The 26,975-nt window shown below is 43.8% G+C and overlaps 1 protein-coding gene across 1 annotated transcript; it reads left to right on the top strand.

The window, feature by feature from the left end:
* Nucleotides 1-10,838: 10,838 nt before the first annotated feature.
* On the top strand, nucleotides 10,839-20,496 carry LOC135527608 (transmembrane protein 88B). The gene is made up of 3 exons (XM_064956103.1): nucleotides 10,839-11,090; nucleotides 13,277-13,574; nucleotides 18,727-20,496. Exons 2-3 carry the CDS (start codon nucleotides 13,278-13,280, stop codon nucleotides 18,952-18,954), a joined length of 525 nt encoding a protein of 174 aa, XP_064812175.1. The 5' UTR covers nucleotides 10,839-11,090; nucleotide 13,277; the 3' UTR covers nucleotides 18,955-20,496.
* The last annotated feature ends 6,479 nt before the right edge of the window (nucleotides 20,497-26,975 follow it).

The raw sequence follows: 26,975 nt of genomic DNA on the forward strand, positions 1-26,975 counted from the left end.
TCAATGCAGTTCTATATGTTATGATTTACTTAATGCCTTTTTGTCTATTATTGTCATAATGTGGTGGGAATGTGATCTTGGACTAGTCAGCTACAGTGGGGCAAAAAAGTATTTAGTCAGCCACCAATTGTGCAAGTTCTCCCACTTAAAAAGATGAGAGAGACCTGTAATTCTTATCATAGGTACACTTCAACTATGACAGACAAAATTATATTTAAAAAATCCAGGAAATCACATTGTAGGATTTTTAATGAATTTATTTGCAAATTATGGTGGAAAATAAGTACTTGGTCACCTACAAACAAGCAAGATGTCTGGCTCTCACAGACCTGTAATTTCTTCTTTAAGAGGCTCCTCTGTCCTCCACTCGTTACCTGTATTAATGGCACCTGTTTGAACTTGTTATCAGTATAAAAGACACCTGTCCACAACCTCAAACAGTCACACTCCAAACTCCACTATGGCCAAGACCAAAGAGCTGTCAAAGGACACCAGAAACAAAATTGTAGAAGTGCACCAGGCTGGGAAGACTGAATATGCAATAGGTAAGCAGCTTGGTTTGAAGAAATCAACTGTGGGAGCAATTATTAGGAAATGGAAGACATACAAGACCACTGATAATCTCCCTCGATCTGGGGCTCCACAAAAGATCTCACCCCGTGGGGTCAAAATGATCACAAGAACGGTGAGCAAAAATCCCAGAACCACACGGGGGGACCTAGTGAATGACCTGTAGAGAGCTGGGACCAAAGTAACAAAGCCTACCATCAGTAAAACACTACGCCGCCAGGGACTCAAATCCTGCAGTGCCAGACGTGTCCCCCTGCTTAAGCCAGTACATGTCCAGGCCCATCTGAAGTTTGCTAGAGAGCATTTGGATGATCCAGAAGAAGATTGAGAGAATGTCATATGTTCAGATGAAACCAAAATAGAACTTTTTGGTAAAAACTCAACTCGTCGTGTTTGGAGGACAAAAATGCTGAGTTGCATCCAAAGAACACCATACCTACTGTGAAGCATGGGGGTGGAAACGTCATACTTTGGGGCTGTTTATCTGCAAAGGGACCAGGACGACTGATCCGTGTAAAGGAAAGAATGAATGGGGCCATGTATCGTGAGGTTTTGAGTGAAAACCTCCTTCCATCAGCAAGGGCATTGAAAATTAAACATGGCTGGGTCTTTCATCATGACAATGATCCCAAACACACCACCCGGGCAACGAAGGAGTGGCTTCGTAAGAAGCATTTCAAGGTCCTGGAGTGGCCTAGCCAGTCTCCAGATCTCAACCCCATAGAAATCTTTGGAGGGAGTTGAAAGTCCGTGTTGCCCAGCAACAGCCCCAAAACATCACTGCTCTAGAAGAGATTGTCACGGTTCATGAATCCACTGCCTCCCTCTCTCTCTCTCTCTCTCTCTCTCTCTCTCTCTCTCTCTCTCCAGTGTTTGTGTGGGCGTGGTTTCCCAATCTCGGCCTGATTGTCTGCGCCAGCTGGAACCACTTATCTTCCCTTTATATGTTCTGTTACCAGTGTTTCTTGTTGTCAGATCGTTGTTTCTTCTCTGAGGTTGTGTCGTGTGTCCGTGCTCTTGTCTTGTGTGGATTATCTGCTGTGCTCCTTCCTACTCATCCGGACACACTCCCCTGGTTTTCTCAGCACGTTATAATCGGAGGATGCACCCGAGTTCCTGGGTCGGATTCCTTCTGAGTACAGTCTGTCTGTCATGTTGCTGCTGTGAACTACATTCATTAAAACCATCGTTGCTTGCATCTTGCATCCGCCTCTGTGTTGTAACAGAACGATCTGACCAGACCATGGATGCAGCGAGTTCAACGAGTCTGACCGAATTCCTTTCCCGCAGTATCACGAGAATGGATCAACAAGAGGAGAACATCTCCAGCACAGGTCGGGCAGTACAAGCCCTTTCGACGCAGGTATCCCAGCTGACCCAACAATTGCAACATCTGAGGGGTTCCGCTGCGCCACCTACACCGGCAGTTCAACCCGCCCCGCCAGAGCCGGATTCCCAGCTAGAGCCACGGCTACCGACACCAGAGGGTTATTCAGGTGATCCTGACTATTGCAGAGCCTTTCTTACGAGATGTTCCATGCATTTCTCGTTGCAGCCACGGACCTTCAACCGTGAACAGTCTAAGGTAGCATTCGTACTCACACTGCTATCAGGCAAAGCGTCTCTCTGGGGAACGGCGGTGTGGGCGAACCAGGACCCATGCTGCACCTCTTTCCAGACACTCTCCGAGGAGATGAGAAGGGTCTTCGATCGGGCCGTGGCGGGTAGGGAGACGGCCAGACTACTCGCTGACCTTCGCCAAGGAGACCATTCAGTATCGGAATACTCCATCCAATTCCGCACTCTGGCCGCTGAGTGTCAGTGGAACGAGGAGGCACAGTGGGACATGTTCCTGCATGGGCTGGAGGACCGGATCCAGAAGGAGATTTATGTTCTGGACCTTCCCAGGAGTTTAAATGGACTAGTGGAACTAGCCCTGAGGGTCGACGCTCGTCTGAGTCGTATTGGCCGCCGAGCATGCCCTAACAGACCGTATAACGACACGGAGGGCTGGCATGCCAGCGTCGGGAACACGGCCAGTTCAGCTTCCGCTCACGAACCAATGCAGCTGGGGAGAGCTCGCCTCTCCCGGGAAGAGAGGGAGAGGCGGAGATCCCAAGGACTCTGTCTCTACTGTGGTAGAGCGGGCCACTTTATCCACTCCTGCCCGGTAAAAGATCAGGCCCGGTAGTAAACATGAGGCTACTATCGGGTGGTGTCACCACAGAGAAGACCTCATCATCTACTCTCCTCCCGGTAAGACTAAGATGGGCCACCCACACGCACGACACCCAAGCCTTACTGGACTCAGGAGCAGAGGGTAATTTCATGGACTTCAAGCTCGCTCACAAACTCCAGATCCCTATCACCTCACTCATGCACAAGATATCCGTCAACGCTCTCAATGGTCAAGAACTCCCCAACATTTCTCACACCACTGAACCTATCACACTCATCACTTCTGGCAATCACACTGAGACACTATCATTCCTACTCATGGACTCACCCCTTGCACCATTAGTTCTCGGCCACCCTTGGCTCACCCAACACAACCCCAGAGTTGACTGGGGTCATAACTCTATATCCATGTGGAGTAACAAGTGTCTTGAGTCCTGTTTAGTGTCTGCTTGTTCGTCTGTGTCTGATTCTGTGTTTCTAGAGGAGGCAGTGGATTTGTCTAACGTGCCCGTTGAATACCTCGACCTGAAGGAGGTGTTCAGTAAGTCCCGTGCTGCTTCCCTTCCTCCGCATCGTCCCTATGACTGTGCAATAGAATTATTGCCAGGTGAGTCTCCGCCTAAAGGCAAGTTATATTCACTTTCTGTTCCTGAGAGGGAGGCTATGGAGAGATACATCTCTGGTTCTCTGGCATCTAAATTCATTCGTCCTTCCTCTTCTCCAGCGGGGCGGGGTTCTTCTTTGTGGGGAAGAAGGACGGATCTCTGCGTCCTTGCATTGATTACCGTGGGTTGAATAACATCACAGTGAAGAATACCTATCCCTTACCGTTGATGTCCTCCGCCTTTGAAAGGTTACAGGGAGCATCCGTGTTTACTAAGTTGGATTTACGTAATGCATATCATTTGGTTCGCATAAGGGAGGGGGACGAATGGAAGACCGCGTTTAACACCCCCAGAGGGCACTTCGAATATTTGGTCATGCCTTTTGGGCTATCCAACTCCCCAGCGGTTTTCCAGGCACTCGTCAATGACGTGCTGAGAGATATGATTGATCAGTTCATATATGTTTACCTGGATGACATACTGATTTTTTCTTCTTCTCTCCAGGAACACGCTCAACACGTCAGACGAGTGCTTCAGAGGTTGTTGGAGAATGGACTTTTTGTCAAGGCGGAGAAATGCATTTTTCATGCACAATCCGTTCCATTCCTAGGTTACATCGTCTCGACTGAAGGTATTCGCATGGATCCCGACAAGGTTAAGGCTGTGGTGGATTGGCCAAGCCCAGATTCCCGTAAGGCCCTACAGAGGTTTCTGGGATTCGCCAATTTCTACCGGCGTTTCGTTCGCAACTTTAGCCAGATAGTCGCTCCTCTTACCGCCTTAACCTCTCCCAGAGTGACGTTCAGGTGGTCCGATACAGCCGAGGCTGCATTCGCCAAACTCAAGAGCCGCTTTGTTTCGGCTCCTATCCTCATAGCTCCCGATCCCTCGCGTCAGTTCGTGGTGGAGGTGGACGCTTCAGAGGTGGGGGTAGGTGCGGTACTTTCCCAACGTTCCTCTTCTGACAACAAGATGCACCCTTGCGCGTTCCTTTCCCATCGGTTATCACCTGCGGAACGCAACTACGACATTGGCAACAGAGAGTTGTTGGCAGTGAAGTTAGCACTGGAGGAGTGGCGCCATTGGTTAGAGGGTTCGGGGGTACCTTTTATAGTTTGGACCGATCACAAGAATTTGGAGTATATCAGAACCGCCAAGCGACTCAACTCCAGGCAGGCGCGGTGGGCACTCTTTTTCGGACGTTTTGACTTCTCTCTCTCGTATCGCCCGGGTTCCAAGAATGTCAAACCCGATTCCCTTTCTCGCATTTTTGACCATTCCGAACGCCCATCCACTCCCGAGTGCATCCTACCCGGGACCCTAGTGGTCTCCACACTCACATGGGAGGTTGAATCGAGGGTCAAAACGGCCTTAGAGGGGTCACGCCTCCGCCCGGTTGCCCGCCTAATCGGTTGTTTGTGCCGGAGGGGTGTCGGTCCGATGTTATTCGGTGGGGGCACTGCTCCAACGTAGCGTGTCATCCAGGAGTCAGCCGCACTAGCTTTTGGTTAAGCAACGCTTTTGGTGGCCACTGATGGCTCGTGACATTCACAGTTTTGTCTTGGCCTGCTCGGTTTGTGCCACTGGGAAGACTTCTAATCGACCCCCAGATGGGTTACTCCAACCGCTGTCGGTCCCTTCGAGACCCTGGTCCCACATCGCGCTAGATTTTGTTACCGGCCTCCCGCCCTCCCAGGGCAAGACGGTGGTTTTGACCGTGGTGGACCGGTTCTCGAAGGCGGCTCATTTTATTCCCTTGCCTAAATTACCATCTGCCAAGGAGACAGCGGTAACTGTCGTGGATCACGTCTTTCGCTTACATGGCCTGCCGATGGACGTAGTTTCTGACCGGGGCCCCAATTTGTGTCCAAGTTTTGGCAAGAGTTTTGTAGGTTACTGGGAGCGAGTGTCAGCCTGTCTTCAGGGTTTCATCCCCAGAGCAACGGTCAAACGGAGAGGGCCAACCAAGATTTGGAGAGAGTGTTGCGATGTTTGGTTTCCAAGAATCCCTCTTCCTGGAGTCAACAACTCTCTATGGTTGAGTACGCTCACAATTCGTTGCCAGTGGCAGCCACGGGTCTCTCTCCGTTTGAGTGTAGTTTAGGTTACCAGCCACCTATCTTTCCCAGTACGGAGTCCGAGGTCACTGTTCCCTCCGCTCACGCTTTCATCCAGAGGTGCCGTCACGCATGGAGCAGAGCCCGTGAGACTCTTCTCCGGGTGGGGGGGCGCGCACCAAGGCTAAGGCCGATCGCCACCGGTCGAAGCCTCCGGTATACGTCGTTGGCCAAAGAGTGTGGCTTTCTACTAAGAACATTCCACTCCGATCCGTTTCGAACAAGCTTGCCCCCAAATTTATCGGCCCGTTCAGAGTCACCAGGATCATTAGTCCGGTGGCGGTCCGGCTCAAGCTTCCTCTGGCGTATAGGAGAATTCATCCTACCTTTCATGTGTCTAAAATAAAACCTGTGTTTCAGGCACGCATTAACCCGCCGGTCCCGGTTCCCCCGCCGCCACGACTTGTTGATGGGGAAACCACCTTTTCTGTCAATCGTATTTTGGACTCTAGAAGGAGGGGACGCGGATTCCAGTACCTGGTGGACTGGGAGGGTTACGGCCCGGAGGAGAGAAGTTGGGTACCTGCTAGGGACATTCTGGATCACTCCCTTATCGATGATTTCAATCGACAGGTAAATTTGCCTGGGAACGCCAAGAGGCGTTCCTAGGGGGTATTGTCACGGTTCATGAATCCACTGCCTCCCTCTCTCTCTCTCTCTCTCTCTCTCTCTCTCTCTCTCTCTCTCTCTCCAGTGTTTGTGTGGGCGTGGTTTCCCAATCTCGGCCTGATTGTCTGCGCCAGCTGGAACCACTTATCTTCCCTTTATATGTTCTGTTACCAGTGTTTCTTGTTGTCAGATCGTTGTTTCTTCTCTGAGGTTGTGTCGTGTGTCCGTGCTCTTGTCTTGTGTGGATTATCTGCTGTGCTCCTTCCTACTCATCCGGACACACTCCCCTGGTTTTCTCAGCACGTTATAATCGGAGGATGCACCCGAGTTCCTGGGTCGGATTCCTTCTGAGTACAGTCTGTCTGTCATGTTGCTGCTGTGAACTACATTCATTAAAACCATCGTTGCTTGCATCTTGCATCCGCCTCTGTGTTGTAACAGAGATCTGCATGGAGGAATGGGCCAAAATACCAGCAACAGTGTTTGAAAACCTTGTGAAGACTTACAGAAAACGTTTGACCTCTGTCATTGCCAACAAAGGGTATATAACAAAGTATTGAGATAAACTTTTGTTATTGACCAAATATTTATTTTCCACCATAATTTGCAAATAAATTCATTAAAAATCCTACAATGTGATTTTTTATTTTTTTTTTCTCATTTTGTCTGTCATAGTTAACGTGTACCTATGATGAACATTACAGGCCTCTCTCATCTTTTTAAGTGGGAGAACTTGCACAATTAGTGGCTGACTAAATACTTTTTTGCCCCACTGTATATTGGACAAGTGATCTTGGACTAGTATGTTCATATAGATGTTTATGCTGCTCTCTGTTGGTGCAAAGAAGGTACTGCAGAGGGCATCTTGCTAGAGATGAAGCAGCATGCATGTGCTGTAAATGCAATCGTCCTGTGATCAGAAGAAAAGAGACAAATGCAGCATTTGGATACAGAAGTGTAAGGATATGAAAACATGTTGCAGCATTTTACATTTACATTTTCCATCTCTTTGTATTGTCTACCTATCAATCCACAGTCCTTCTCATCTCACCTACATCATTTTCATCTTGCAATAATATAGGCAACTAACACCATAGTGTTTCTGATGTTTACTAAAGTACAGAGGCTTAGGCTGTGTGTGTCATGATCCTAACTGTGGACTTTAGATTGGTGTGTATTGGGCAGGTTTTCATCCTCACTCCTCTCTGCCTGCAGCAGTCACCATGGACACGGATGTTGTTCTAGAACAGAAACGGATTACTGATAAATAACATACAGAGCAAACACACAGAGGACTTTCCACCCATTTTAACCACCATTAAACAATAGCCATTAAAACTCCAACACAAACTCACACACACACAACAATTAGGCATTATTGTACGTATCAATGATCTGTTTTCACAATTTCAAATGTAATGTAAATGAATGCAAATTCCCACTAATTTTCCTCCACCAGCTACTTGCTCATTTATCTGTGTTTAAGTTCATATGGACAAGGTGTATTTTATACCTTTATTCTCCTGATACCCAGCAATTCATTTTTTGTTCTTTCTAGTGGACATCAGTTCTTGGTCCATATCTTTGTATTAAGTTCTGTTGTCCCTTTGAAAGGACAGTCTGGGCTTTTCAATGTTATCACATGTGTGGTGGTGTGATATTGGCAACTTTGTCTTCCTGGTTCTTAAAGAAATGCCTGCCTTCAAAATTAACACATTTTATGGAAATTTGAAAAGAAGTGTGAGTAATTATTAATGATAATTTTTGTGAGTTTGATATTCAAATTGTTTCTCGTAAGTGAATATCTCATGAATGGTGAAGTGAGTTTTCAGACCTGTGTAATCATTTTTTAACATTAAATCATATCTAAATAAGAGCTTATCAAGAAATGTCCTCTGTAGTGGACACCCAGATGCTGCAACTATGTTTTTTTACCTTCTATACCCATTGACTGTAATGTAAATGTTTTCATATTCACGTCCGAATAACCACTACAGAGGAACATTTTGCACTTTCAATAAAATATAAATAACACAATTTGTCTAAACATTGTCTTGGTAACATGTTTTTTTCCCCCCAAACACCGACTTTATGTGAATAATAATAATAAATCCTACACCTTTTTCCGGGTCTCAGGATTATGATAGTTAACTGTCATCTGATCATTTCATCACAAAGTGCTTTTGACCTGTAAATCCACTAAAATAGAAATCTTTCTGATGAGATGTCATGGCAACCCAGAGTGGGGTGTTGTAGATAGAGTTTGGTAGTGACTAAAAGCCTGGAGGGAGAGAGAGAGAGAGAGAGAGAGAGACAGAGAGAGAGAGAGAGAGAGAGAGAGAGAGAGAGACAGAGAGAGAGAGAGAGACAGAGAGAGAGAGAGAGACAGAGACAGAGAGACAGAGGGAGAGAGAGAGACATAGAGAGAGGGAGCGAGAGGGAGAGAGAGAGAGACAGAGACAGAGAGACAGAGACAGAGAGAGAGAGAGAGAGAGACAGAGAGAGAGAGCGAGAGACAGAGAGAGCGAGAGGGAGAGAGAGAGACAGAGAGAGAGAGAGAGAGAGAGAGAGAGAGAGACAGAGAGAGAGAGAGACAGAGAGAGAGACAGAGAGAGAGAGAGGGAGAGAGACAGAGGGAGAGAGAGAGAGGGAGAGAGTACAGTTTGAGCTAGTCCATTAATCCAACTCTCTGCTCAATAGAGCTCAATACACAGGGAGTGAAGGGGATCAGTGGGGTGTCTGAGGTTAGGGAGAGACAGAGACACTAGAAAGATTCAGGCTGATATGAAGTTCCAGTAATTTAAAGCTGCTTTGTATTGAGAGGAAAAGGAATAAACACACAGATTTTGAGTTTAAAAAATTCAAACCTTTCAATGGACAAATAAGCATGATTAGGTAACGAACAATAAAGATCAACCATAACCAAACAAACCAGCAGATGTCAGTGTGACTGCATGGAGTTGACCTGAGTATCAGTGAGAGAGGACTACCCAGGGTGGTTTTCCAGGGAAAAGGTCATTTTCGTCAAGCTTATTTTCATTCTCGAATCTCCTTCCCCCTATTCCAAGCGCAGACTCATCGTTCTGTTTTCAACAGGATGCAAGATAAATTAATTTACTCAAACATGTTAATTATCTCCCTTTTCTCCTCCCCTGATCCTTTCTTTTACATCCAACCTCACTACCTTCTCCTTCTAATCTGTTTCTCCTGCCTCCTCTACCTCCTCCCTTCTCCTCCTCTCTGTTCCATCTGATTAACTTCAGTTTAAGTGAAATTGTAAGGATTGCCGTGCTTGTCTGTCTCTCTAGTGCAAAACAAATGGATCAATCCCTTATCTCTCAATGACAGAGTGGTCAATCAATGGAGGGAGGGATAGGAGCAGGAGCGAGAGCGAGAGAGAAAATACTCCAGGGAGAGTTTTCTGTTCATGGATTGTCAACCATGTCATCATCACTCCACAATTGGGCCCGGACCAGTCCTACAGACAGCAACGGAAGATGAGTGAATGTGTTTAGTGATTGCGTGAGTGTGTCAGTGAGTGTGTGTGTGTATTTGTTTGTTTGGTAGGGACTGCTGCATCCGCTAGTGTGAGAGTGCAACATTAGAAGGGGTTGTGTGGAGTGGTAGGACCCCATCATGTCTGACTATCGTAGCCTACAGAGATAATTAATCACTACCTCCATGTCCCCTCTGTAGGTTACCAGTAATAGAGCCTGTATACCTACATAATCCCTGCCTAAAATCAGTGATGGGTGTCTGCTGCGCTGCCCCTGTATGGCTTTGGTCTTCTCATCTTTGAGGGGTTCAAACTAATATGATCCTCCTTTACCAGAGCTTTTAATCATTTGAAAAAGCCAGATAACTAACATAGTGATACGGTGGGAGCTGTAGATGAGAGGAAGTCTATGATGCTGTAGATGAGCTTGGATAAAACATTTTTTTTAAAGAGTTAAAAACGTTAGATGAGCTTCCAAAGTGAGGTAAAGGTTGGAAATGGCGATTCAGGATAAAAGAGAATAGGGGAATATAAATGGAACAGGGTCGTGCACAGACCTTTAAGGGGGCAGGTGCTCAAAATGAACAAAGGGCACCCCCATGCTTGATTTTTTAAAACTTTCATAATTCATATCTTCAAATTCATAACATTGCCTACCAAATGCCTCTGTAGAGAGACATTTTCTTCCTTAGAATAGGCCTATTTATTTCTGCAACATCACCCACTCATCAGCCAACCAGACCGAATTATGATGATGTAGGCTAAATCAAGTGTTATCAAGTGTTAATCAAATGTTATGCTACTGTGGAAGCACTGTTGATATTTAAACTAGGTACACTAAACTAGGTACACACTTGAACTATGTACATACTTTACCAGTGACCGCATTTCTCAAGCTATGCATGTTTGGATACCGGGTGCGCGCAATCTCCATACATGGCAGACTGGGGAAAGGGCGCAACCGGGTGCGTGCGAGCTCTCTACAGGGCAGATTATCAGCCGCAAACAACGGACTGGGGGTGGCGACCTTGACACAGATAGAGCCCTATCTGTGCACGTGCCTGAAGTGGGACATCATTCAAACTGGTGAATAGGCTAATAGTGTTATTGGTGTGCTCTGCTCGTCCCCGTTATTTCACTTTCACTCCACCGCGTGCATGTGAAGTCACTAATGTTGAAGAGGACAGTGCCGTTTCCGATTGTGATGAGGTGGACTCTCGCTCTCTCTCTCTCACACACATAGTAACCTACACCCACTCACAGCACGCGCCCCGCGCACCGCTCCGCGCACTGCTCATCTATACACTCGCATGCAGAACGCGCGCATCGCTGTGCTACTGTCTTGCAAAAGGCAATAGGTGCGTATCCTAAAAGGTGCTGTTTTGTTTGTTTTTACTGTTCTCAGCAAACGCCTTATTCTGACATCTTCTAGAGAGTTTGGCAGCACCTGCTCCTGTTTCTGGGGTCAACAATTGCAAAGGACACTTCTGAGAAATAGTGACAAGACAGAGTGAGGTAGGTGCAAATGTCATATTATTCCTTGTAGGCCTATTTGGAATAAAATTCAGCTTGCATTGTTTTATTTTGTGAAATACTGTATCTTAAGACAAAAAAAAGCTGTATGAAGCTAAACTGAAGGACAAGAAACATCAACACCAAACAAACATACAATTATTGGAGGAAAATAATTGTTCTATTGTGACAGTATTGGCTATCAAAGTTACTTATAGTAGTGAGAATGTCTAGAATGTATTAATGTGTTCAATAAGAGGTGATATTTCCTGGGGGTCCTGCGGTGCTGCTGCTCGGCACCCGGTCGGTGAAGGTGTCTCACTGATTGAATTCAGAATGACGGATCAATCAGTCTTGGCGGGGTGGGGAGGCGAAGGCGGGATCGATCGCTCTTATTGATTCCACTGAGTGACAGGGATGGGGTGGGGATAGGCCTAAGTGGAAGGGCTGTGGGGGTGATGATAAAGAGAACGATAGCATATACCTTTATTGGACACAATATCATTAAATGTATCTGGATGTGATGGTAAGGGTAACTGGGACATTTTATATAAGTCTATATTGTGTTTGTGGCACAACAAGAACAGGAGAGGACAAGGTTGGAAATATAAACAGTAATCTCTCTCTCTCTCTCTCTCTCTCTCTCTCTCTCTCTCTCTCTCTCTCTCTCTCTCATTGACACGATATCAGTCAAAAGTTTGGACACACCTACTCATTCCAGGATGTTCCTTTGTTTTTACTATTTTCTACATTGTAGAATAATAGTGAAGACATCAAAGCTATGAAATAACACATATGGAATAATCTAGTAACCATACAAGTGTTAAACAAGTGTTAAACAAATCAAAATATATTTCATATTTGAGATTCTTCAAAGTAACCAGCCACCTTGATGACACTTTTGCACACCCTTGGTATTCTCTCAACCAGTTTCATGAGGTAGTCACCTGGAATTCATCTCAAATAACAGGTGTGCCTTGTTAAAAGTTAATTTGTGGAATTTCTTTCCTTCTTAATGCATTTGAGTCAAAGTGTTGTTACAAGGTAGGGGTGGTATACAGAAAATAGTCCTATTTGGTAAAATATCAAGTCCATATTATGGCAAGAACAGCTCAAATAAGCAAAGCAAAACGTGGAGTTTGGAGTTTGTGACAGTAACTATGTGAGCGTATTACAGTATTATAGACACTATGTCCTTGGATTTCTTGGATCTTCTATGTAGAAGAAGCCTTTACCTTCTAACAACTCCTGTGTAGCTTTTGAGCGTCATAGCATCATGCACATGTTACAAAGGGTCAGAATTCCAAATTAATTCCGGTGTCGTGGTGGGACTCTTTGTGTTAACACAGGAAAAGGAAGTTAAAACATTTCTGGACGGCGAGACAAAGTGGACTTTCACCCACTGTAATAGATGCAAAAGGGAGGTCGAGGGATCAATAAGTCTTTCCTTTCCTGGATTTGTTTGCATACCTCAATAGTCATAAGGCCTACAAACCCATTTTATTGCTAAATAAAATATCTACATGACAGTTAAAACTGAGCGTTGCGTTAAATCAAGGAATTATATGACAGGATAAACATCTAACCGATACATGCGATTGGATCTCTATTGGAATGTGGAAAAGGCCAGCTGCTCCACTCATGAGGTTCAGTGTGCTATTATCAAACTTCAATTATTGAAATAGCTTCACTCCTGGCTGGTGGCACTGGCACAAATCATGACAATCTACACAAGCAAACCTTCTCCAGTAATTCACATTCTCACAGCCTAGCAAGGTTCCTATTCTGAAATTAGCTTGATCGGTAAATCGCCTGAAAAGTTGTGTTTGTGTAACTCAAAACAGTGAGAAACATGACAATCAGCCACATTAGTCATATCTCATCATCACAGATCAGACAGCTTTACACCAAATACATAGTACATTTGTTCTGTTTGTTAAAGTCTGTTTTAGAGCTGTCCATCAAACATTACTTTAGTCACAAAGCTGTGTGGTGGGCCATAACATCCCAGTGGTAAATGCATCAACGTGTGGGGAAATAGAGAAAAAGTGATTGTAGGAAAAGTAGGATTAAACCACAACAATGAAAAATGACATTCTCCTCCTGATAACACTACACGGTTAAATGTATCAAATTATTCTCTTTCCTCCTGCTGTCTCCCTCCCTCCCTCTCGCTCTCTCTCCATCAGGATGTGTGGGGTGGACTTGGATCTGGACGAGGGGGGCTCAGGCGACGAGGAGAAGGAGCAGGAGGAGTTCTGGGTGGGTGAGAGGGTGAAGATGCTGCCTCCTCCCACGGCCCACATTGAGGGCAGCGCATGGGGTAGCCGTCGGGGCAGTTGTGGCTGTGTGGCGTGCGGTGCGGGGCTGCTGCTGTGGAATGTGGGTTTGACCTTGGTGTGTGTCCTGGTCCTGGTGGCCGTGTTTGCCCTGGTCCTGCTGCCCGCCTCACTGCTGCTCTACGCCGGCTTCCTCTGCCACTCACGGGTAAGTAGTGGCCCGCTTATAGCGCTACTCAAAGTCTCTAACACAATCTTTGACAACAACAGAATATTGTGGTTAGAATTCCAATTCCTAATGACAGCCATTTCCTGGTGCTTGGTAGGATTTCATCTCAGAATTGAGGTCACAGAGCGTCTCCAGTCAAGTCAGTACCGCTCACAGTCTCCCACCCCTGGTTAATATGTGACCTGATGCTGAGCTGAACACTGGCTCACTCTGCCAGAGAACCACACAAGAATCATGATCATAGCTGATTGGCCCTGAGGTTGAGCTCTGTAACCCATGGCAACCCTTTAAACAGCTTTTTTGCATTTTTACAACGAGTGGGTCTAATCCTGAATGCTGATTAATTAAAACCGCATTCCAGCCGGTGTGTATTCCACAAGTTACCACCGGCTAAATCTATGACATTAAAATGCCTATTTACTCTGTTCCATCTGACTGCGCAATCCATTGTCTCATCAGCTCAGCCAAGCAACTTATAAACTTGATCTCCACTATAAAAAGCATCTAGACATTATCTCACATTTCTTTAAGACTAACATTTAGTTTTCAACAGCAGAGATTTGTATAAACCTTGCTGTTTGTCTCTCTGACATTTGCAACATTGTTTCAATATTCAAATTCAATCTCCTGCTGTCCCATAGTAAGGAACGTGTTGTGAGTTGGGACGAGACAGGCAGGCAGGCAGGCAGGCAGGCAGGCAGGCAGGCAGGCAGGCAGGCAGGCAGCGTTTCTCAGCCAGTCAAAATCATGATTCAGCTGGCATAATTTTTATGGATATATACAAAAAATTGTCAATTGAAAAAGGTCAAATGAAACGCAACTCATTTGCAGTCCTCCAGCTTCAGTTTGAAGTTATTGTCTTACTGTAGCTGTGTTGTTGGCTAGCTTCTCTGAACGACAGTGTCCTGACGAGAGAGCACGTTTTCTATGCCAGGGCGAAATCCCACCTCATCAGCTAATTGTTATTGATGTATCCAAATAAATGTCACTAGAAAACAGCTTAAACAAACGCAAATGCAACTACTTTGCTTTTATTCTGGCTGCACTTTTTGACGTGACTGTAAGTTAGCCGTAGTTGGCTAGCAAGCAAGGGATAAGAATGTTGCCAGCTAGTATGGTAATGGGTAATTAGGCATAGATACAGAACAAAAAGACACTTAAATAGATACAGAACAAAAAGACTGAAACTGGGTCGTCTCTAGCAACCCTAGATAGCACAGGCTTCTCAGGCATTAACACTTAAATGGAACTAAAATAACCTTTACGTAATAAGAACCCCACTAGTGGATAGTTAACTGTCTGCCGTGCTCTAACATGAAGATGTTTGAATATGAGTTTAAATGAAAGATTCCTTCCTTCTCCCCCCTAACCAATACATTTTTGTTCTGGGGCGGCAGGGTTGCCTAGTGGTTAGAGCGTTGGGCTAGTAACCGGAAGGTTGCGAGTTCAAACCCCCGAGCTGACAAGGTACAAATCTGTCGTTCTGCCCCTGAACAGGCAGTTAACCCACTGTTCCCAGGCCGTCATTGAAAATAAGAATTTGTTCTTAACTGACTTGCCTGGTTAAATAAAGGTAAAAAAACCAAACAGTAAAAGTATACCGGGCATACCCAAGTATCTAAAGAATGGTAGAATTCAGTTCTTGTTGTGCATGGAATCGACATCGAGAACACCCTGGACCAGAGGCAAACAGACACACCCTTGGGGTGGGACAGGACGTTGAGGTTCAAGTATCTGTCCAAGTGGGAGTATGTAGAGTATGAAGTGTAGGGGGCAAGTACAGAACTCTGGGGCAAACCCTGTGTGACTTCAGTACTGGGTCTGGGAACACCCTGGATCAGGGGCAGACAGATACCCCTACATTTCTGGGTAAGATATGACGTCCCTGTCAGCCTCACCCTTCTTTAGACATCACCCAGAAGATGACATCACTTCATTGGCCTATTATACTACAGTATATTACTCAATCCCAAATGAATGAGAAAGGTAGACATATTGCTGGATGCATCTTGGCAATGGACCACTTTTAAGAACTCAAGGGAAAATTCCACTCAAAAACTATCCTTTAGTATGCTTCATTAGTCCATGGTTGATACAATCCCAAAAATGTTTTACATGTCAGCAATCAAGTTTTCAAGATATAGACTTTAAAAATAAAGAAAGTGTCTGATGCATTTTGCATGCAAAAGGAAAATAATCCTGCAGCAACAGGAAATGTGAATTATTATGTGTATTATAATGAATTGACTTTTTATTAGGGGTTGATACATTTTTCATACGGGAAAATCAAGTGGAAATTACAAACTCCAGAAGCCTTTTTAAACCTCAATTAAACTTCAAGTTTTACATTTCCTGCATTACAGGAAACTTTTCCTTGAACCTGTATTTTCCTTTAAAGATGTTTTATAAAGGTTTTGTATAATTTTAGCCAGTAGTTTTGAAAGTAGTGTTCACAAGTCAAAACGGGTCCCCGGAAATTGTGCACAATCGTGTACTACGTCATCCATTTTGTTCCGTCCAGCAAAAAATACATAAAACATTCTGTAATCTGAATTATATGTTACCAATTCCAATTCGTACAATATGTTATGGATTTGTAAGTGCTTAAGATCCCGTTCAATCTCTTTAACACGTCTGACAAACGTCTGACGAACATGTAAGACCACCTTTAAGAACAGGTGACTGTGTCTAAAACAGGATTATGATGTGCATTTTGAAGCGGTCCTCCTTAGACACGCCACGAGGACCAGATTCATAGCGAGGACACGTCAGTAAACGCTATCAGTCTCATAATGATGCCAAAGTGTCCTCTAAGATCTACAGCTGTTGCCCTTGGCAAAAAGTAAACTACCCAAATCACCTTCTGACAGCACTGTGCGGTCATATTTCCTCAGCCCCTCATCTGGTAGAGTTGGCACCGTGCCAGGTGGCCTTGCTTGTCTCCATTATTGATGTTACATTAAAATTTGTCTCTGTTGTATTTTGTCTTCCTTTTACTGCTGTTTGCTAACTTTTTTGACATTTGGAAGAAGTTTGTGTACGATCAAACACACTGATTGCTCTTTCTTTGGAAAGTTGCCTTTAATTAAATCAATAGAAATTTATTTGATTTGATTTTAATTCATTCTTCATGTCTTAAAGTGTCCAGAAGACACTGGCATTTTCAAGACGTCTTCATTAGTGATGGCTGGGAAGGATGTACAAATATACAGAATGTGAGTGGTATGTGTAATGTGTAATGTGTAGCCTAATAGTATGTTGTGAACATTACTATATATAATATAACAAGTGCCAGTATAGACCCTTGCTGCCTGCCACAGTTGGGAATGTCAATCAACTGTTGGAGAAGTGAAGGATTGGACAGTGAGAGAGGATATCCATGAGAAGACATGATTGTTGAATTAGTGCCAATTAGTCCCCAGCTGGGCCCATGCCTATGCTGACAAGACAGAAAGAATAAAGTGGAGAAAATGTGTGTGTGTGCGTGTGCATGTGTGTGTGTGTGTGTGTGTGTAGATTGATGATGGCTCGAGGTTGCAGCGTTCAGTTAAGGTGGGTGGGGAAATTCCTCTTGAAAATGCTGACAAAGAGAGAATTATATGCCAGAGGGTTCTTATAGAATGTAGCCCTAACGAGAACACACTGAGTGTTTGTGTACTTGTATGTAAGTGTTTTTGTGCATTTTTGAATATCTGTCTGTTTGTGTGTGCATGAGCGTGTCTGTCTGCCTGTCTGTCCCACTCTGTGTATCTGTATCACTCTTTCTTCCCTCTTGCTGACAGTGTCTGTATATAGTACACTATGTATACAAAAGGAATCGGCTATTTCAGCCACACCTGTTGCTGACAGGTGTAGAAAAACAAAGCACACAGCCATACAATCTCCATAGACAAATATTGGCAGCAAAATGGCCTGAATGTGGCGCCATCATAAGATGCCTCCTTTCCAACAAGTCAGTCTGCCCTGCGAGAGAGCTGATATTGTGAAGTGGAAATGTCTAGGAGCAACAACGGCTCAGCCGTGAAGTGATATGCCACCCAAGCTCACAGAACAGGACCGCTGAGTGCTGAAGCGCGTAACTTTAAAAAAAAGAATTTATCCTCGGTTGCAATATTCATGACAGAGTTCCAAACCGCTTCTGGAAGCAACGTCAGCACAATACATGTTCTTCAGGAGCTTCATGAAATAAGTTTCCATGGCCGAGCAGCCAAGCACAAGCCTAAGATCACCATGTTTAATGCCCAGCGTCGGCTGGTGTGGTGTAAAGCACACCACCATTGTACTCTGGAGTAGTGGAAATGCATGCTCTGGAGTCGACGGACAAATCTGGGTTTGGCGGACACCAGGAGAATGCTACGTGCCCCAATGCATAGTGCCAAACTGTAAAGTTTGGTGGAAAAGGAATAATGGTCTGGGGCTGTTTTTCATGGTTTGGGCTAGGCCCCTTAGTTCCAGTGAAGGGAAATCTTAAGTCCTTGCTGCAATGTTCCAACATCTAGTGGAAAGCCTTCCCAGAAGAGTGGAGGCTGTTATAGCAGCAAAGGGGAGACCAACTCCATATTAATTCCCATGATTTTGAAATGAGATGTTCAATGAGCAGGATCCACATACCCTGGTTTATGTAATGTATGTCGCAGATTATCAAGTCTAGTAAGCAGAGCAGGAGCTCCATTACCTATCTGTCTCTTGTCGCTCTCATCTCATCCCAGTCTCTCTCTCCACCTTCCTTCCTCCCTTTCTCACCCTCCCTCTATCTCTCTCCTATCTATCTCTTTCCCTCTCTCTATATATCTCTCCTGTTTTCTTTCTGTGGTGCTTACAGGTGATTGACAGCCTAGGGATTGTATTGGCAGCTCTGGGCTGCTTCTTATCTTTACAGTGAACAGCAGAGGGAAACTGGAAAAGAGTCTGTCACACACCCCAGTACCTTCCGTCTTATGGTCCCTCTTGTGTACACACACACACACACACACCTCTTCTTCCCCCTCAGTTCTTTTCAGTTAAACTAAAGCACAAACATTTGCATCACTAACAAAAACAACTCAGAAACACATACTGTATCAATGGAATTGTCCCTATCACTGGAGTGTGTTTCTGTCTGAATGTAACAGTCTGTGTTCTACCCCCGCAGGTCCTAGATTCCCCCTCTCCTATCTGCCGTTACCTCGACGACAACAGTTGCTCCGCCCTCATCATCCTGGGCTTTGTGATGATGTCACCGCTGGTGGTGGTGGCGGCGGCCATCTTCTGTGGGCTGCTCCGGAGGCTGCGACTCCTGCTGCTGTTTCAGCCAATAACAGGTGCATGGTACCATGGACGGGGCTTGGACTGGGGGGGTGATGTCCGTGCCTGGGTCTGATTGGACCAATGCTCGAATAAACCAGTGTTCGAAGAGTTCAATAGGTTAACAGTCAAGAGATAATCAAGTCCTGGAGAATCGCAGTGTCAAATCTATTTAGTGTCCTATTAAACTGTAATGAATGTCATACAATCGAATGGATACAATGTGAACCTGTCCAATTGTTTAAAGACAGAGCTTTACATGTGGCTACAGGGCTGTTGTTGGTCAGAAGGAAACAGTGGAGGTAAGGGTAGAATATGCTAGCAGCTCTTCTCTGTGGATTTGTATTGGTTATGTATATTGATCTATTTTCAATTATCTGCTAACTTATATGGTTGTGAATCTTGATGTCGCAGAAAAATGTATCACTCAAATGTCTAGAATGGAAGGAAAATATGTTTACAAGCTTACTTATTTAGCAGATTTTGTTCATTCTATTGATTTCATTATATTCACCATCTTGTAAAAGTGCCATGTAAGCTACCTCAATGTAAGTATAGTTCATAAAAGTAGCCTAGGTTGCTCTACATCAGTCATGTGTGAATGGGATGAGACAGAATTATAGCCTTTTCTTTTTCTGTTGTGTTTGTTTTTTTGTTTAGTATATTGGCATATTTTCTTGCTAAAAATCATTCTGATGTGTTTTAACAGAGCCGTCATTACTAATTTTGTACTTATCAGATGCTACCAACGTTACATTTCTATGTACCTAGTAATTGACTTATATGTAAACACATTACTGGTCATTCCCCTTAATTGTGGCCACCGTAAAAGGAATTGGAGCTGAAATGCCAAGTCTTTGATCCGTCTATCTGTAGGTATTTTTCTAATGGCTGATAACGTCTCCAAGGATTTAAATAACACATAGTAGAGGCTAATGGTGAGGACACTTAGTTCAAATAGATATACAGTTTTAAATCCATGGACATTTCACTGTCATTATCTCACATAGATCTTTATATGATGTGTGGTATGATTCATATCAGATAATGCCTAGACATTCCTCAATCTGCTCCTGAGAGACAGTGTGGTTCTATGTGATATTACTTAATAGAGTGCCTCTCTTCCTACCAACATGGTCTACTACTTTGAAAGCATTACTCAATAGTATGATAATCACTGTTTATCATAATTCTTTTCAATTTAACCTTTAACTAGGCAAGTCAATTAAGAACAAATTCTTATTTACAAGGACGGCCTGCACCGGCCAAACCCGGACGACACTGGGCCAATTGTGTGCCGTGCCGCCTTATGGGACTCCCAATCACGGCCGGTTGTGATACAGCCTGATCATTTGAGATCTAAAGACGTTACTCATGGAAAGATGGCATCCAGTAGTCATGTTGTTGTCTGAGGCAGACACACATTTACACAGTGTATAGAGCATAAGCACCCAACCAAAAATCCCCATCTCATAATTTAGCTATACATTTGAATCAACTTAAATTATTACTTGAAGTGAATTGTACTCAATAGATCCTACTTCTTGAACTATGAGCTACATCAGAACAGTTGATGGTTGTAGCCAATCCACATTCTGTAAATGTATGTTATTGAAGAATAAACCTGTTGACATACTTGTGTTGATGTTGCATCTTACACACACTTCAAGCACTAATGGTGATAGAGGGAGTGCCAGTACAGTGGGTGTGCAGTGGAATGACTCACTCTGCCTGGGAGAGGGTTTGATAGTCATCTCCAGACTCCTCAAACTCTCCAACTTCAAATGTACTGACTCGTACATGCACTTATTCATTTCCCCCTAATGTGGCTATATTAACTGGGGTTTAATGTAACCCATTTTCACACCAATATAATTGACTGTTTTAGTTTTTTTATTAACTTTGGACATTACTGTAACACAGGACATATTCCAAGTAAACATTTTAAAGTAGCCTGCTTGTCTTACTCAATTACTATGTATGAATGGAATTAAGGACATGCTGTGCACTTTGTTTAGAAATCTGAATACATGTATATATTTATGTCATGTATATATATCATGTATATATTTATGTCACCCCTTTACCTAGACAAAATACTTGGGGTGGCAGGTAGCCTAGTGGGTAGAGCATTGGACCTCTAACTGAAAGGTTGCAAGATCAAATCCCTGAGCTAACCAGATCAAATCTGTTGTTCTGTCCCTGAACAAGGCAGTTAACCCCCTGTTCCTAGGCTGTCATTGAAAATAAGAATTTGTTATTAACTGACTTGCCTAGAAAATACATTTAAATATTGATTTTGTCATTATGAGCTCTTGCATGGCAACAAAATTGTATGAGCAGAAAGGACATGAGGTAATGAAGATGCTGAATTTGAAGCTGGTGTGTACAGATGTAGGATCTTAATTTGACCTATATTGTCACAGCAAAATAATCCTTCAGAAACAGGATTTGAACATTTAGTCAATAATGTTGATTGATCAGTGCTTAGGCTATTAGCTGGCCAAAAGCAGGCTACATGAAATGTGCAATACTGTTAATATAACTGTGTGTTAGTGCAGGTTCAGTTAATTTCTGTAAATCATGAAGGTCATCTGCATTTCCTGAGCAGGATTAAGATCCTACACCTGTACAGATGTTGGATCTTAATATGACCCATTTCGTCGCAGGAGGAAAATAATCCTCCAGTAGGAAGATATTCATATTTCGAATTGACTCCAGGTGGCTGCTGGAAGGGGGGAGGGGGGTTGTAGTCAGTTCAAGTAGACTATGTATGTTCGTTTGAATTTGTATGTGGATTATAGAGTACCGGTCAAAAGTATGGACACACCTACTCATTCAAGTGTTTTTCTTTATTTTGTGAAGACAAACTGTAAAATAACACATCGAATCATGTAGCAACCCAAAAAGTGTTAAATATATTTTAGATTCTTCAAAGTAGCCAGCCTTTGCTGTGATGACAGCTTTACACACTCTTGGCATTCGCTCAACCAGCTTCACCTGGAATGCTTTTCCAACAGTCTTGAAGGAGTTCCCACATATGCTGAGCACTTGTTGGCTGCTTTTACTTCACTCTGCGGTCCAACTTATCCCAAACCAGCTTCATTGGGTTGAGGTCAGGTGATTGTGGAGACGAGATCATCTGATGCTGCACTCCATCACTCTCCTTCTTGGTCAAATAGCCCTTACACAGCCTGGAGGTGTGTTGGGTCATTGTCCTGTTGAAAAACAAATGATAGTGGTAGCCATGCTGGTTGAGTGTGCCTTGAATTATAAATAAATCACTGACAGTGTCACCAGAAAAACACCCCCACACCATCACACCTCCTACTCCATGCTTCATGGCGGGCCACCCTCAGGGGGTGAGGGTAGGCAACAACATCTCCACCCCGCTGATCCTCAAGACTGGGGCCACACAAGGGTGCGTTCTCAGCCCCCTCCTGTACTCCTTGTTCACCCACGACTGTGTGGCCATACACGCCTCCAACTCAATCATCAAGTTCAGTGGCAGGCTTGATTACCAACAACAACGAGACGGCCTACAGGGATGAGGTGAGGGCCCTCTGAGTGTGGTGTCAGAAAAGTAACCTCACACTCGATGTCAACAAAACAAAGGAGATGATCGTGGACTTCAGGAAACAGCAGAGGGAGCACCCCCCCCCCTCCTATCCACATCGACGGGACAGTAGTGGAGAGGGTAGAAAGTTAAGTTCCTCGGCGTACACATCACAGACAAACTGAAATGGTCCACCCACACAGACAGAGTGGTGAAGGCGCAGTAGCGCCTCTTCAACCTCAGGAGGCTGAAGAAATTTGGCTTGTTACCAGATAGAAACTTTTACAGATGCACAATCGAGAGCATCCTGTTGGGCTGTATCACCGCCTGGTACGGCAACTGCTCTGCCCATAACTGTAAGGCTCTCCAGAGGGTAGTGAGGTCTGCACAACGCATCACCGGGGGCAAACTACCTGCCCTCCAGGACACCAGGACACCAACAGCACCCGATGTCACAGGAAGGCCAAAAAGATCATCAAGAACAACAACCACCCGAGCCACTGCCTGTTCACCCCGCTATCATCCAGAAGGCGAGGTCAGTACAGGTGCATCAAAGCAGGGACCGAGAGACTGAAAAACAGCTTCTATCTCAAAGCCATCACTGTTAAACAGCCATCACTAACATTGAGTGGCTGCTGCCAACATACTGACTCAACTCCAGCCACTGGAAAAATTGATGTAATAAATGTATCACGAGACACTTTAAACAATGCCACTTCATATAATGTTTACATACCCTACATTACTCATCTCATATGTATATACTGTACTCTATACCATCTACTGCATCTTGCCTATGCCGTTCTATACCATCACTCATTCGTGTATTTTTTTATGTACATATTCTTATTCATTCCTTTACACTTGTATGTATAAGGTAATTGTTGTGAAATTGTGAGATTAGATTACTTGTCGGAACTAGAAGCACAAGCATTTCGCTACACTCGCATTCACATCTGCTCACCATGTGTATGTGACAAATAAAATTTGATTTGAAGTCAGAAGTTTACATACACTTAGGTTGGAGTCATTAAAACTCGTTTTTCAACCACTCCACATATTTCTCGTTAACAAACTATAGTTTTGGCAAGTCGGTTAGGACATCGACTTTGCGCATGACACAAGACATTGTTCCAATAAATGCTTACAGACATATTATTTCACTGTATCACAATTCCAGTGGGTCAGAAGTTTACATACACTAAGTTGACTGTGCCTTGAAACAGTTTAGAAATTCCAGCAAATGATGTCATGGCTTTAGAAGCTTCTGATAGGCTAATTGACATCATTTGATGGCCATCAGACTGTTAAACAGCCATCACTAACATAGAGACGCTGCTGTTAACATACAGACTCAAATCTCTGGCCACTTTAATAAATGGACTTAGTAAAGGCATCACTAGTCACCTTAAATAACACCACTTTAATAATGTTTATATATCATATATCCTCATATGTAGTTACTGTTTTATACCATCTACTGCATCTTGCCTTGTCACGACTTCCGCCGAATTTGGTCCCTCTCCTTGTTCAGGCGGCATTCAGCGGTCGACATCACCGGTTTTCTAGCCGCCACTGATCCACTTTTCATTTTCCATTTGTTTTGTCTTCATTGTACACACCTGGTTTCCATTCCCATAATTATATGTTCCTTATTTAACCCACTGATTCCCCCATGGTTTTGTGTGTGTTTGTTAGTTGTAAGTTGGTCTCATTTGTGAGCTTGATTATTTTCTTTCTTGGAAATGTTGTTGTTTTGAGTAAAGTTACGTTTATTACTCATCTCTGTGTCCTGCACCTGACTCCGCCTTACCTGCTACACCTATACGCCTTACATGCCTATGCCTATCATTAGTCACTTTAAATAACGCCACTTTAATAATGTTTACATATCCTACATCACTCATCTCATATGTATATACTGCTCTATACCATTTACTGCATCTTGCCTAAGCTGCACGGCCATTGCTCAGCCATATATTTATATGTACATATTCTTATTCATCCCTTACATTTGTGTGTATAAGGTAGTTGTTGTGAATTTGTTAGATTACTTGTTAAATATTACTGCATTGTCGTAACTAGAAGCACAAGCATTTCGCTACACACAGATTAACATCTGCTAACCATGTGTAAGTAACCAATACAATTTGATTTGATTTGTTATGTGTTGCCCGTATACCACATAATACCGTAGGCAATGCATCCGAGGTGTATTTCCTAATCAGATTAGGTGACAGAGGTGTACTCTTGGCAGCCGCCTTGGCAGCTCTGTCAGCCAGATCATTACCTTTACTCTCATCTGTAAAGATTTTTCCATGTCCTTTCATTTTCAAAATTGCAACTGTTGTGGAAAATCGGTTCAAATATAACGCTTACAAGAACTTTGTGAATTCAATAATAGACTTTTAATACAACATATTGCAAGCCGGAGTGTTCAGCTGTCCCATACTCTCATGGCCTCCTCTGGTCTCCTGTCCTATACAATAGACAATGCATTTTACCAGAATGGCAAATGCACTCTATAAGTGTATCTTTCTCTTGTGTTACAGTATTATGTTCCTCCATATATGTACATCATTCTCCCATACAACTTGTCCAGGTAACTGGAGAGCATTCAGTACAGCCATCACCTCTGGTCCATTCTTCACAGGAGATCCCAGTGATGTCATGAATTCTCTGTTTTTCCATATTTTTCCAAAATCATGGGTAACACCAAAAGCATACATTGCGTCTGTGTAGATATTAGCTGTTTACCTTCAGCCTTTTTGCATGCTTCTGTCAAAGCCACCAATTCCGCCACCTGTTCCTGCAGGTAACGTCCCTGTCACTATCACATTGTCCATTGTAGTAACTGCCCAGCCTGCCTTCCTCACACCCCCCTCCACAATGCTTGAACAGTCTGTGAATAAGTTAAACTCTGGGTTTTCCAACGGATGACTCTTCGTAAACCCATCAGAGAGCTGATCCAAAACCAACTCACAACAGTTGTGTTCAAGTAATGTGGTATCTGGAGGAAGCATCAGAGTAGCTGGATTACATGGTGTATCACATTGTATGATGATGTTCGGAGGCTCCAACACAGTTGGCCATTTGTTCCAACAAGCCAGTCACCACTTGATTTTTTCACTCATCATACTGAGCTATTAGAGGCAGAATGTGTCTTTTCAACTATACCCATGTCCCATAGATCTCGAATCACAACTTTAGTAGCAGCCATAGCTTCCATGCTAATGGGATATTGTTTTGTGCAAGGTGGGGCAACACCTGCCAAGAAGACTGGTTCCATATCCAAAGTCCCACAATAATTTTTCTTCGTAGTCCAAATAGGATGGTTCTGAACTGTAGATCCCTGCAGTTGTCTAATTTGCCACGTCACCTTCCCTTCAGAAATGTTCAGTGTAGAGTCAAGCTGCATATTAACATCAAGGCCTAAAATAGGTTGTTCAAATGAGCCTATCCACACACCTGCATCAATCTTCATTGGACCAATAGAAATTGATAATGATTTGGTTTGTTTCATATCTGTCTGTTTCCCCCACTCCTGTTGCTCTCATCTTCTTTCCCATTTACTGAGGACATATATGTTTTGCATAAGATATGGGCAATACAATGACTTCAGCACCTGTATCTACTGAAACATCTACTGCACAGTTGTTTACCATCATGTTCACATATATTCCATTCCATTCATATGTACACCAGCTGAGATGGGATGTAGGAGGGGTCTATTAGTTTACCTCCACAGCATCCAGCAAACTCTGCTGCTGAGCCGGAGAGAGCTTCTTACATTTCTGCATCAACATTGTGTTGTTGGCGCTGTTGTCTTGATTCCATTGTCCCTTATATGGGCTCTGCTTCTCCTGGTCATTCCTCATAAGAACACGTCTAATTTTCTGACATTCTCGTTGCCAGTGACCAGAAATCACGCAATAATGACATACACCAGATTTCTCTACTGCTGAACGAATAATGTTGGTTTCACTCGGAACCTGCACAACTCTGATAACAGCCAGTTTATTATTGACAACCTGTCGATGATGTCACAGTAGTTTTGTTTCTCCCAGTCATTAGTTGTGGAAAAAAAAGTGTTTTGCAAATCATCATGTATGGATTGCATCAGCTGGTGGGTGATTGCCCCATTTTTGGAGAAATTGAGTGCATCTTCATCTTCCATGTCGGGTAACCCACTGTGTCTAACCACTTCTGCTCTAAACCTTTCTTCAAATTCAACAAACGGTTGTTTCGGTTTTTGAACACATTTTTGAACACATCTCCAATTGGTGGTTGCATTGGTCAGACCCTTAAGGAAAACATGTATGGCTCTTCAACACCCACAGCTCTATAAACCTTTTCTTCAAGTACACCATGTTCACGGTTGTTCAAAACAAAGGCTAATATCTGTAACTTTTGCCTGTCCACGACCATTCTCTTGCCTACCCTTTTGGATTATAATAAATATCACACTCAAAACATCTGCCTCCCGTGTCTGCATCTGGGTCTCGCCTCGTGCCTGTATAGCTGAGGCGAGATCATCCTTG

The sequence above is a fragment of the Oncorhynchus masou genome, chromosome 5, assembly GCF_036934945.1.
Source record: "Oncorhynchus masou masou isolate Uvic2021 chromosome 5, UVic_Omas_1.1, whole genome shotgun sequence".
Classification (NCBI taxonomy): Eukaryota; Metazoa; Chordata; class Actinopteri; order Salmoniformes; family Salmonidae; genus Oncorhynchus; species Oncorhynchus masou.

Bases quoted from the DNA above. Each gene is read 5' to 3' on its own strand.
- LOC135527608 (XM_064956103.1), top strand. From the start codon at position 13,278: ATGTGTGGGGTGGACTTGGATCTGGACGAGGGGGGCTCAGGCGACGAG. The intron at 13,575-18,726 runs GTAAGTAGTGGC...CTACCCCCGCAG, and splicing joins GCTTCCTCTGCCACTCACGG to GTCCTAGATTCCCCCTCTCC.